At 52.4% G+C, this 13,807-nt stretch overlaps 1 protein-coding gene across 25 annotated transcripts in view; it reads left to right on the forward strand.

The window, feature by feature from the left end:
* NRXN2 (neurexin 2) overlaps positions 1-13,807 on the forward strand; it is a 2,524,532-nt gene that overhangs the window by 1,358,320 nt on the left and 1,152,405 nt on the right. For 18 of the 25 annotated variants that reach the window (XM_069645062.1, XM_069645065.1, XM_069645063.1 and 15 more), the window contains one exon: positions 10,447-10,473. The exons of the other annotated variants lie outside the window; for them this stretch is intronic. In XM_069645062.1, coding sequence (XP_069501163.1) covers positions 10,447-10,473 — 27 coding nt within the window. The remainder of the gene's footprint in view (positions 1-10,446; positions 10,474-13,807) is intronic. 25 annotated transcript variants of the gene reach the window in all.

A 13,807-nucleotide genomic window follows, 5' to 3' on the forward strand; every position in this document is an offset into this window, starting at 1 on the left:
GTCCCCTAACATATATCCCTCTCCCCCCACCCTCTTCTCCAATGTCTTCATGTCCTCTTTCCATCTACCCCTAACCCATGACCCTCTACTCTCACCCTCTCCTCCAATGTCTTCATGTCCTCCTTCCCTCCTCCCCTAACCCATGACCCTCTACTCACACCCTCTCCTCCAATGTCTTCATGTCCTCCTTCCATCCTCCCCTAACCCATGATCCTCTCTTCCCACCCTCTCCTCCAATATCTTCTTGTCCTTCTTCCTTTTTGCCCTAACCCATGACCCCCTCTTCCCACCCTCTCCTTCAATGTCTTCATGTCTTCCTTCCATTCTCCCCAGGCCATGTCCTTTTCTTCCCATCCTCTCATCCAATAGGTTCAAGTCTTCCTTTGATCCTCGCCCAACCCATGTCCCCCTCCTCCAAAGTGTTCATGCTACCCTTCATCCACCCCTAACCCATGACCCTCTCCTCCCACCCTTGCCTCCAATGCCTTCAGGTCCTCCTTCCATCCCCTCTAACCCATGACCCTCTTTTCCGACCCTCGCCTCCAGTGTCTTCCTGTCCTCCTTCCATACTCCAGTATTCCAAGCTCTTCCCATCGCTCTTATCCTCCGTCCCTTCAGTGTTCTGGGTTTCTGGTTCGTGCCTGTTTGTGTCCACTTTTCTGATGTGGTTGACGACACGTGACAAGGCGCAGCCATGGAAACAGTAGCGCTGCCCTCCGCCTGCAGGACTCCATGGGGCTTTCCTGCTGCATGGGATCCTGGCAAGGCTGGGTGGGAGTAGTCTCAAACACAAGACCCTCTGGAACGCTCCACTCTGCTCTACACAAGACTCATTTCCTTCCATCTCTGGAAGGGATTAGATGTGAATGGGGCTTGTTAATATGCCCCCTATATGAACTTCCCAAAGGTGCCCCAAATGACTGAGAAAGAACTGTGCACTAGTCCAACAATCTCTTGCACCGCCATCGGGGCTCATGCAACTGGCATTGCTTACATCTTTTTGCCACCACAACGCCTCCACAGCCAAGACCTTTTAGCTTCAGCGGTAGGTAGCCAGGTAGGGTGCCTTAGCTGCACCTGTCCAGGTAAATGCCCTTAACAGAACACGAACCTCCAGGAGCCCTTACCATAGCTAAGCATGCAGAGGTAAATTCCCTCAGCTAAGCCTCCCAGGCGGGTGCCCTTAGCAACACACGATTCAGAGGTATAGTACAGAGGTAAGAGCCCATATGGTCTCCTGCAGTGGTCAGAACTTTTGGCAACACCTGTACAGGCAAAATAGCGTAGCTAGATCTGCCAGGTAAGGGGGGTGAACAGTGGCCGTGCTGGTAGGAGCTCTTACCTACACCTGTACATTTACGAGACCGCAGCTACATCTGAACAAGAGTCGTGTGATACACCTCCGCATACAAAAGTGCTTACCCACACCTATACATTTAAGAGCCCCTGGCATCACGTGCAGAGGTAAGAGTTCTTAGCAACACGTATACAGGTAAGAACCTCAGTATAGGTAAGATCTGTTTGCTACCCCTGCACAAGGAAGAGCCCTTAGCTGCCCCTGCATAGGTAAGAGACTGTAGTTACCCCTGCACAGGGAAGAGCCCTTAGCTATCGCTGCACAGGGAAGAGCCCTTAGCTATCACTGCACAGGTAAGAGCTCTTAGCTGTCCCTGCACAGGTAAGAGACCTTAGCTATCCCGGCACAAGTAAGATGCCTTAGCTATCCCTGCATAGGTAAAACACCTTGGCTACCCCTGCATAGTTAAGAACTCTTAGCTGTCCCTGCCCACGTAAGAGACCTTAGCTATCCCTGCACAGGTAAGAAACGTTAGCTAACCCAGCATAGGTAAGATGCCTTAGCTACCCCTGCACAGGGACAGGCCCTTAGCTACCCCGGCATAGGTAAGAAACTTTGGCTACCCCTGCATAGGTAAGAACTCTTAGCTGTCCCTGCCCACTTAAGAGACCTTAGCTAGCCCTGCTTAGGTAAGAGGCCTTAGCTAGCCCTGCAAAGGTAAGAGCGCTTAGCTGTCCCTGCACAGGTAAGAGACCTTAGCTATCCCTGCACAGGTAAGAAACTTTAGCTATCCCTGCATAGGTAAAAAACCTTAGCTACCCCTGCACAGGGAAAGGCCCTTAGCTATCCCTGCATAGGTAAGAAACCTTGGCTACCCCGGCATAGGCAAGAACTCTTAGCTGTCCCTGCCCAAGTAAGAGACCTTAGCTATCCCTGCATAGGCAAGAAACCTTAGCTAACCCACAAAGGTAAAAGCTCTTAGCTGTCCCTGCACAGGTAAGAGACCTTAGCTATCCCTGCACAGCTAATAGACCTTAGCTATCCCTGCATAGCTAAGATACCTTAGCTACCCCTGCACAGGGAAAGGCCCTTAGCTACCCCTGCATCGTTAAGATACCTTAGCTATCCCTGCACAGGTAAGAGACCATACCTATCGCTTCATAGGTAAGAGACCTTAGCTACTCCTGCATAGGTAGGAACTCTAAGCTGTCCCTGCACAGGTAAAATACCTTAGCTATCCCGGCAGAAGTAAGAGGCCTTGGCGATTCCTGCAAAGGTAAGAGCCCTTGGCTACTCCTGCATAGGTAAGATACTGTAGTTACCCCTGCACAGAGAAGAGCCCTTAGCTAACCCTGCACTGGGAAGAGCCCTTAGCTACCCTTGCACAGGTAAAGTACCTTAGCTACCCCTGCACACGGAAGAGCCATTCACTACCCCTGCACAGGGAAGAGCCCTTACCTACCCCTGCACAGGGAAGACCCCTTAGCTACCCCTGCACAGGTAAGAGACCTTAGCTACCCCTGCACACGGAAGAGCCCTCATCTACTCCTGCACAGGTAAGAGACCTTAGCTACCCCAGCACAGGGAAAAGCCCGTAGCTACCCCTGTGCACAGAAGTGCCCTTATCTACCCCTGCACAGTGAAGAGCCCTTAGCTACCCCTACACAGGGAAGAGCCCTTAGCTATCCCTTCAGAGGTAAGCAACCATAGCTATTGCTACATAGGTAAGAGACCGTAGCTACTCCTGCATAGGTAGGAACTCTAAGCTGTCCCTGCACAGGTAAAATACCTTAGCTATCCCGGCACAAGTAAGAGACCTTAGCGATCCCTGCAAAGGTAAGAGCCCTTGGCTACCCCTGCATAGGTAAGATACCGTAGTTACCCCTGCACAGAGAAGAGCCCTTAGCTACCCCTGCACTGGGAAGAGCCCTTAGCTACCCTGCAAAGGTACGAGCCCTTGGCTACCCCTGCATAGGTAAGATACCTTAGCTACCCCTGCACATGGAAGAGCCATTTGCTACCCCTGCACAGGTAAGAGCCCTTACCTACCCCTGCACAGGGAAGAGCCCTTAGCTACCCCTGCACAGGTAAGAGACCTTAGCTACTCCTGCACACGGAAGAGCCCTTAGCTACGCCTGCACAGGTAAGAGACCTTAGCTACTCCTGCACAGGGAAGAGCCCTTCGCTACCCCTGCGCACAGTAGTGCCCTTATCTACCCCTGCACAGTGAAGAGCCCTTAGCTACCACTACACAGGGAAGAGCCCTTAGCTATCCCTGCATAGGTAAGATAACATAGTTACCCCTGCACAGAGAAGAGACCTTAGCTACCCCTGCACAGGGAAGAGCCCTAAGCTACGCCTACACAGGTAAGAGACCATAGCTACCCGTGCACACAGAAGAGCCCTTACCTTCCCCCGGCACAGGTAAGAGACCTTAGCTACCCCTGCACAGGGAAGAGCCCTTAGCTACCCCTGCACACGGAAGAGCCCTTAGCTACCCCTTCACAGGTAAGATACCTTAGCTACCCCTGCACAGTGAAGAGCCTTTAGCTGCCCCTGCATAGGTAATAGACCTTAGCTATCCCTGCACAGGTACGAGACCTTAGCTACCCCCGCACAGGGAAGAGACCTTTGCTTCCCCTGCACATAGAAGAGCCCTTAGCTACCCCTGCACAGGTAAGAGATCTTAGCTACTCCTACAGAGTGAAGAGTCCTTATCTACCCCTGCACAGAGAAGAGCCCTTAGCTACCCCTCCACAGGTAAGAGACCTTGGCTGTCCGTACACAGGTACAAGACCTTAGCTATCGCTGCATAGGTAAGAGACCTTAGCTACTCCTGCATTGGTAAGATACCTTAGCTGTCCCTGCATAGGTAAGATACCTTAGCTATCCCTGCATAGGTAAGAAACCTTAGCGATCTCGGCGCAAGTAAGGGACCTTAGCTATCCCTGCATAGGTAAGAGACCTTGGCTACTGCTGTACAGGTAAGAGCTCTAGATGTCCCTGCCCAGATAAGAGACCTTAGATATCCCTGCGCAGGTAAGAGACCGTAGCTACCCCTGCATAGGTAAGTTATCTTAGCTGTCCCAGTGCAGGTAAGATACCTTACCTTCCCCGCCCAGGTAAGAGACCATAGCTGCCCCTGCATAGGTAAGAGCTATCAGCTGTCCCTGCACAGACAAGAGACCTTAACTATCCCTGCATAGGTAAGAGCCCTTAGCTACCCCTGCACAGGTAATATACCTTAGCTACCCCTGCACAGTGAAGAGCCTTTAGCTACCCTTCATAGGTAAGAGACCATGGCTATCCCTGCACAGCTACGAAACCTTAGCTACCCCTGCACAGGGAAGAGACCTTAGCTACCCCTGCACACGGAAGAGCCCTTAGCTACCCCTGCACAGGTAAGAGATCTTAGCTACTCCTTCACAGTGAAGAGCCCTTATCTACCCCTGCACAGGGAAGACCCCTTAGCTACCCCTGTACAGGTAAGAGACCTTGGCTGTCCGGACACAGGTATGAGACCTTAGCTATCGCTGCATAGGTAAGAGACCTTAGCTACTCCTGCATAGGTAAGATACCTTAGCTGTCCCTGCATAGGTAAGATACCTTAGCTATCCATGCATAGGTAAGAAACCTTAGCGATCCCGGCACAAGTAAGAGACCTTACCTATCCCTGCATAGGTAAGAGACCTTGGCTACCCCTGTACAGGTAAGAGCTCTAGATGTCCCTGCCCAGATAAGAGACCTTCGATATCCCTGCACAGGTAGAGACCTTAGCTATCCCTGCATAGGTAAGAGACCGTAGCTACCCCTGCATAGGTAAGAGCTCTTAGCTGTCCCAGTGCAGGTAAGATACCTTAGCTGTCCCCGCCCAGGTAAGAGACCATAGCTGCCCCTGCATAGGAAAGAGCTATTAGCTGTCCCTGCACAGACAAGAGACCTTAACTATCCCTGCATAGGTAAGAGACCTTAGCTACCACTGCATAGGTAAAAGCTATTAGCTGTCCCTGCCCAGGTAAGAGACCGTAGCTATCCCTGCACAGGGAAGAACCCTTAGCTATCCAAGCATAGGTAAGATCATGTAGTTACCCCTGCACAGAGAAGAGCCCTTAGCTACCCCTGCACAGGTAAGAGACCTTAGCTACCCATGCACACAGAAGATCCCTTAGCTACCCCAGGACAGGTAAGAGACCTTAGCTACCCCTGCACACCGAAGAGCCCTTAGCTACCCCTGCAGAAGGAAGAGCCCTTAGCTACCCCTACACAGGTAAGATACCTTAGCTACCCCTGCACAGTGAAGAGCCTTTAGCTACCCCAGCATAGGTAAGAGACCGTGTCTATCCCTGCACAGGTATGAGACTTTAAATACCCCTGCACAGGGAAGTGCCCTTAGCTACCCCTGCACACAGAAGAGCCCATAGCTACCCCTGCACAGGTAAGAGATCTTAGCTACTCCTACACAGTGAAGAGTCCTTATCTACCCCTGCACAGGGAAGAGCCCTTAGCTACCCCTGCACAGGTAAGAGACCTTGGCTATCCGTACACAGGTACGAGGCCTTCGCTATCGCTGCATAGGTAAGAGACCTTAGCTACTCCTGCATAGGTAAGATACCTTAGCTGTCCCTGCATAGGTAAGAGACCTTAGCTATCCCTGCATAGGTAAGAAACCTTAGCGATCCCGGCACAAGTAAGAGACCTTAGCTATCCCTGCATAGGTAAGAGACCTTAGCTACCCCTGTATAGGTAAGAGCTCTTAGTTGTCCCTGCCCAGGTAAGAGACCTTAGATATCCCTGTACAGGTAGAGACCTTAGCTATCCCTGCATAGGTAAGAGACCGTAACTGCCCCTGCATAGGTAAGAGCTCTTAGCTGTCCCTGCGCAGGTAAGAGCTCTTAGCTGTCCCTGCGCAGGTAAGATACCTTAGCTGTACCCACACAGGTAAGAGACCATAGCTACCCCTGCATAGGTAAGCGCTGTTAGCTGTTCCTGCACAGACAAGAGACCTTAACTATCCCTGCATAGGTAAGAGACCTTAGTTACCCCTGCATAGGTAAAAGCTATTAGCTGTCCCTTCCCAGGTAAGAGACCGTAGCTATCCCTGCATAGGTGAGAGACCTTAGCTATCCCTGCATAGGTAAAAGCTATTAGCTGTCCCTGCCCAGGTAAGAGACCGTAGCTATCCCTGCATAGGTAAGAGACCTTAGCTATCCCTGCCTAGGTAAGTGACCATAGCTACCCCTGCATAGGTAAGAGCTATTAGCTCCCTCTGCACAGATAAGAGACCTTAACTATCCCTACATAGGTAAGAGACCTTAGCTATTCATTGACAGGTAGGATACCTTAGCTACCCCTGCACAGAGAAGAGCCCTTATCTACCCCTGCACACGGAAGAGCCATTAGCTTCCCCTGCACAGGTAAGAGGTCTTAGCTACCCCTGCACAGTGAAGAGCCTGTAGCTACCCCTGTACAGGGAAGAGCCCTTAGCTACCCCTGCATAGGTAAGAGACAGTGGCTATCCCTTCACAGGTACAAGACCTTAGCTATTGCTGCATAGGTAAGAGACCTTAGCTTCTTCTGCATAGGTAAGAGACCTTAGCTGTCCCTGCATAGGTAAGAGACCTTAGCTATCCCTGCATAGGTAAGAGACCTTAGCTTTCCCTTGATAGGTACGAGACCTTAGCTACCCCTGTATAGGTAAGAGCTCTTATCTGTCCCTGCCCCGATAAGAAACCTTAGCTATCCCTGCACAGGTAGATACTTTAGCTATCCCTGCATAGGTAAGAGACCGTAGCTACCCCTGCATAGCTAAGAGCTCTTAGCTGTCCCTGCACAGGTAAGATACCATAGCTGTTCCCGCAAAGGTAATATACCTTAGCTGTCCCCGCCCAGGTAAAAGACCATAGCTATCCCTGCATAGGTAAGAGACCATAGCTACCCCTGCATAGGTAAGAGCTATTAGCTGTCCCTGCACAGATAAGAGACCTTAACTATGCCTGCACAGGTAAGATACCTTAGCTACCCCTGCATAGGTACAAGCTATTAGCTGTCCCTGCCCAGGCAAGAGACTGTAGATGTCCTTGCATAGGTAAGAGACCTTAGCTACCCCTGCATAGATAAGAGCTCTTAGCTATCCCTGCATAGGTAAGGGACCATAGCTATCTCTGAATATGTAAGAGTTATTAGCTGCCCCTGCACAGATAAGAGACCTTAACTATCCCTGCATAGGTAAGATAACTTAGCTACCCCTGCATAGCTAAGAGCATTTAGCTGTCCCTGCACAGGTAAGAGACTGTAGCAATCTCTGCATGGGTAAAGGCCCTTATCTATCCCTGCACATGTACGAGCCCTTACCTATCCCTGCACAGGGAAGAGCCTTTACCTATACCTGCATAGGGAAGAGCCCTTATCTACCCCTGCACAGGGAAGTGCCCTTTCCTACCCCTGCACAAGGAAGAGCCCTTATGTATCCCTGCACAGGGAACAGCCATTACCTGTCCCTGCATAGGGAAGATCCCTTACCTATCCCTGCATAGGGAAGAACCCTTACCTACCCCTGCACAGGGAAGAGCCCTTACCTACCCCTGAACAGGGAAGAGCCCTCACTTATCCCTGCATAGGGAAGAGCCCTTACCTAGCACTGCACGGGGAAAATACCTTACCTACCCCTGCACAGGGAAGAGCCCTTACCTATCCCTGCACAGGGAAGAGCTCTTAGCTATCCCTGCATATGTAAGAGCCCTAGTCTCATTGACAATGTCTCCTTGCACTTGAATGGCTAAAGAACATGATTTTGTTTCTTGTTTTCTGCCAGAATTCTCTCCTTCTAGATTAAGCAGTCCCCTCAAACACATCTTAGTCTTAGGCTGGCTATGACCTGCATAGCTAAGCCCCCACAAGGCATTGGGGCAGAGTGGTTTTGTTCCGAAGGGCTTTGTCTTTGCGCTTCTGCAGTGGGGATACCTGGTCTCAGCCCCTGGTGCTCCGTGGCGGGGGGTCACTGGAGGAATGTTTGGGTGGTGCCCCCTGACACGCGAGCGAAGGGCTGAGCTCAGAGTCCCATGGGACCCCCATGGCAGGCTGGATGGCTGCGGCTTGCAAGGTGGCCATGTCGCAGGGCAGGATAGGGTACACGACTGCCCATTCCTCAGAGAAATATGGCATAGCCAAGGTCATCGACATGGTCCTGGGCCTATCCCACAGATGTCACTAGTAAATACCTAAGACTGTTTAGACATCAGGAATCGGGGACGTAGCCAATGAATTAGAGTCTTTCTCTGATTATAACTCATAATAACGGGCCAACTGGATTGGCTGCCCTTTCTCTGTCGCTCTCCCTATATTAGTGATGGGCTAGTGTTACCTGGAAAAGCCCTTAGAAAGGGAAGATAGTACGAGGCACGACCTTGTGGAAGTGCCACATACCTGGTGTGGGCCTTTGCCATCTCATGGGAGGAAGAATGAGTTCATGTAAGACATGGCCATGGGACGCGCTAGCTTTCTGACCTCTGGCCAATGGAGAGAGACAGTATTGGGAGGTAGACACCATCAAAGGGGCAAACAATGCCATTCATTGTGTAGCCAGCTGGCCCAGTGTTAACGCCTGGCAGTGGCTCTCACTTGGGCATTAGTAGCCAGACAGGCTCTGGGGAGAGGGTAGTCATTGATTGGCTGCCTCTAGGGTAATCCTTCCTGAGAGGTGCCAACTTAATGCAAGGCAGGCTCCCATTATATTCTGTCTCACCCAGAGGGGCAGAACCACACAGGAGGGCCTTTGTCACCTGTCAGGCTCTCATCAGAGGGCAGAACTTTGCGGGAGGGCGTGCACAGTGAAATAGTAACTCCCAGGGCATTAGGAGGCCTACAGGACCATCTCTCATAGAAGGGCACTTGCTGGCAGGAGCTCTCACCAGAGGACACTTACCAGCAAGACCCTACAGAGGAGGACTCATGCTGGCACAATCTCCAACAGAATGCCCTTGCTGGCAGGATCCCCTCAGGTGGGCATTTGCTGCAGGATCCCCTCAGGTGGGCATTTGCTGCAGGATCCTCTCAAGCGGGCATTGGCTGGCAGGATCCCCTCAGGTGCACATTTGCTGGCAGGATCCCCTCAGGTGGGCATTTGCTGCAGGATCCCCTCAGGTGGGCAGTTGCTGCAGGATCCCCTTAGGCAGGCATTGGCTGAGAGGATCCCCTCAAGCAGGCATCTGCTGCCAGGATCTCTGACATAGGAACACTTTCTGGCAGGCACCTCTTGGTGGGCACTTTCTGGCAGGATCCCCTCAGGCGGGCATTTGCTGGCAGGATCTCCTCAGGTGGGCATTTGCTGGCAGGATTGCCTCAGGTGGGCATTTTGTGTCAGGATCCCCTCAGGCAGGCATGTGCTGGCAGTATCCCATCAGGTGGGCATTTGCTGGCAGGATCCCCTCAGGTGGGCATTTGGTGGCAGGATCCCCTCAGGTGGACATTTGCTGGCAGGATCCCCTCAAGTGGGCATTGGCTGGCAGGATCCCCTCAAGTGGGCATTTGCTGGCAGGATCCCCTCAAGTGGGCATTGGCTGGCAGGATCCCCTCAGGTGGGCATTGGCTGGCAGGATCTCTGACATAGGAACACTTTCTGGCAGACACCTCTTGGTGGGCACTTTCTGGCAGGATCCCCTCAGGCGGGCATTTGCTGGCAGGATCCCCTCAGGTGGGCATTTGCTGGCAGGATTGCCTCAGGTGGGCATTTTGTGTCAGGATCCCCTCAGGCAGCCATGTGCTGGCAGTATCCCCTCAGGTGGGCATTTGCTGGCAGGATCCCCTCAGGTGGGCATTTGGTGGCAGGATCCCCTCAGGTGGGCATTTGCTGGCAGGATCCCCTCAGGTGGGCATTGGCTGGCAGGATTCCCTCAGGTGGGCACTTCTTGGCAGGATCTCTGACATAGGACACTTGCTGGCAGGCACCTCTTGGTGGGCACTTGCTGGCAGATAAGGGCTAGTCCAGGTGGGCAGCTGTTGGCCCTCAATCTCTGGGGCCCCCAAAGTATGAGCGTGACATGGCCACCTTGACACGTGTTGGTCCCCGGAAGGTGGGCGATGCTTTTGTTGGTTGTCTGCAGATGTTTCCTTGAAGGATGTAAAATATGGCTTCTCTTTCTCTCCCTGAGCAGACTGTATCCGGATAGGCTGCAGTCCCAGTAAGTGTGCATTTCTCCTCTTCTCTTCTCGCCTGTCTCGTGCAATGTTGCCTTCTCTTCTCCCCGCTCTTCTCTTTCTACCATTGGATTTTAACTGTAGCTCGTTTCGGTCTGGCCCCGGCTCATCGATATCTGGCGCTTCACCTTGAGCAATGGCTTCCTATAGTGGCACTGCCGGTGCGGAGTCCCGCCCCCCAACCCAAGAGTAACCACGCCACACATCCAGGCCCCTCACACACCTGCCCTGTGGCCTGGAGGTGAGTAGCCAGCCACACACCTGTCTTACTACAGCACATGCTATGCGGCAGAGCTCAGGGCAGAGTCACCCATCTCTCACGAAACTGTGCTGAGTGCGGAAGAGTAGACTGGCTCCCATTGGGACCAAACCCAGGAGTAGTTAGTGGCTCAGAATTGAGGGTCAGATCCAAGGAGTTGTATGTGTGCCTATCCTCACCCTCAGTGCCGCAAAGCACAAAGAGGCGCCTTAGTGATGAGGGTAAGCCCATTAGGCAGGCGACCAATGCTTTGCTTCCGCACTGTCCACGGTGGTGGCGCATGGTGCCACAGGAATCATACCCTCTCACTCCAGCTGCCCCTGCCTCCTCCGCAGCTGCCCAGGACAGGGCAACTGCCTGGGCTGAGACAGCATCTTCCCATGGCTCCATGCCCGTGCTGGGCCATCCTTCCATGCCCACGCATGTTCATCCCCCATGCCCATGCAGGGCCATCTCTCCATGCCCACGCTGCGCCATCCCTCCATGCCCGCACCAGGCCACCATCCCTCCATGACCACATAGGTCATTCCCTCCAAGCTGAAGCAGATCCATCTCGCCATTCCTGTGCCCGGCCATCGCTCCGTGCCGTACAGGGCCCATATCCAGGAGCCTGGCAGGGAGACAGGGGGCACAGCCATCGATGTGGCAGTCCCACATTATCTGGCCTTTATGGTGAATGTTCTATGGTACTGTATATATAATGTTATGTTATATGGCAATCTGTGAAAGGAGTGTTTAACATAGCATTGGTGGGTGTCTGCTGCCAAAAGGCAACACAATGTTGCGATATGCTTTGTTGAGGTGCGTCTAGGGGTCACGTGTTCTCTCTGGGAGTCTTGGACTGGGCTTCACTGGTTCTTCTGACAGAAGAGATACTTCCGGGTCACAGGTGTTCCCTGGGGCCTTGCCCACTGGGTGCCCTGTCAGGGATCTACTCTTCCCTCGGGATATGAAAGACGCTACCTCAGCACTTCATCCCGCGGGCTTTTGGGGAACCTATTCCCCCACAGCGACCCCGCCCTCGGGCAGACCCCATGGTCCACCTGAGTCCATCCCAAGCATGGCTGCTTCTGAGTCTGGCCGTCCTCAGCTGGGTCTTCCAGCCCATCTGCCCCTAACTGGCAGCACCAATGCTGTCCTGGTTTAGGGGTGGTTACTTGGCTAGGAGGCTTCAGGAATCTAGGGGGTGGCGTGGCACCATGATCTTGGTCAGCGGTGTCACTCCTTTTCAGGCAAGTATGTGTGTGTGTGCGTGTGTATCTTGCACCACTCTCCGAGGACACTTCCATCAGTCCATCTTTGGGACTAGGCGGTATTAGTGGGGATTTGTGTTCATGGCACAAACGTACCTCTCCCCAGTGTGGCCTGGTATGGAGGGAAGAGCCCAGTGCTTTAAGTGGGATTGGAATCAAGGGGTGTGGGTGGGGCTAGTTAGGGGGTGTGGGCTAAGGACACGCCCCCAACGAGAGCCCCCTCAGTTAAGGGGGCAGGGGCGGCTGGTAACAGTTGGAGCTGGGGCACACTGGCATTATTACCTTTGATGCGCCCATCCCCTCCTTTTAAACAAAAGAAGGGGTTGGGCGCTCTAAAAGGTGTGAAGCCAGTGTGCCCCAGCTCCCAAGCAGCAGGCAGCCCTTTCATTCAAGGAGCCCGCTTTAACCATGGGCTCCTTGAATGAAAGGTCTGGACTTGAAACAGGAGGAGGGCTGGAGGGCCCAGTCTCTCCTTTTGTTTTCAAATAATTAGTCATCACCCAGCATCATGCTGGGTGATGACTAGTTAGTTATCTGAAACAAAAGCAGAGCTGGGCCGTCCAGCCCTCCTCCTGTTTTGAGTACATAGACATCAGGCAGCCCACACTGCATGGTTATGCCTGCTGCTTGCAGCTGTCACTACTTTGGTTTAGAAAAAAGAAAAGGCGATGCCTTTTCTTTTTTCTAAACCGAAGCGCTGAAACCTGCAGACAGCTCGTGTAACCGTGCAGCCTCTACACGGGCTGCCTGAGGTGTTGGCTGACTGGGGCTAGTCTGGGGTGGTTGCCTGCACGGACCCAGCTAGGGAGCCTTTTCTGGAGACTGCTGGGGCCCAGTCCCGGCAGGCCTCAGCCCACTTAAAGCCCTGGAAGAGCCCATCTTTCCATAGGCCCCTTCACCTCCAGATTCTGTAAGCCTCCTCACCAAGTAACCATCCCCAAACCACAGAAGGTTGCTGCATTTGAAAAAACGCCCCCAGAGAAAAGACACATACACAGAAACCTCTCTGAAAACGAAAGTGGGGGAAAGGCTAAAAACTGCCCTCCTCTGTGCCGATCCTTGGCTTCCGATACAGCCACGTGAGGTCTGGATCTAAGTGGTGTTGTTCCCCCTGCCTCCAGCACACCATCACAGTGGGCGAGGTTCCCTGCACTGATGCATGCCCATGCAGTGGTGGTGATGTCTAGGCAGTGCTGGAAATGGAAATCGTTAATTGGGGGAACTGTCACTTATTAGGAGGGGCGGGGCTTTTGGAAGGAGGGGCGGGGACAAGGGGTGTGGCACCCAGCCAGGTTTCGCAACACAGTATTTGTATACAGAACCCAATCCTGGCGATTTGCATAAAAGCAAAGAGCATTATGGGAACAACATAATATACACCATTTTAAATGTTAAACATGCCTCATGGTGATTCATTAAGAAACTCTTTTAAGCGAATACAGGACTCTTCTGTTTCGGTCCTAATATCCACCCTAATAAAGAGATGACTTTAAAATGCAGGACATATATACAAGTTTGAACGTCTTTAAAACTTTTTTGGCAGTTTCTATATGCAGACTCCACTTCTGCGTGTTCTGAACGCTCCTTTAAGAATGCAGCAGTGGGACCCCCTGGGTCTGGCGGTTCGACGTGTCATTTCCATTGGGCCTTTCCTGAAATTGGTGGCGTTAAAGTTTTACTATGTTTGTGCAAAAAAATGTACTTGTACAAACACAGTAAAACTTGAAAAGCTGTTACTTTCAAGAACCGCTTCCATCTCCTCTCTGCATGTTGCGCTTTAAAATGTACTATTTGATAGTTGTTTCC

This window comes from Ambystoma mexicanum, chromosome 2p, assembly GCF_040938575.1.
Source record: "Ambystoma mexicanum isolate Mex_15411 chromosome 2p, UKY_AmexF1_1, whole genome shotgun sequence".
NCBI lineage: Eukaryota > Metazoa > Chordata > Amphibia > Caudata > Ambystomatidae > Ambystoma > Ambystoma mexicanum.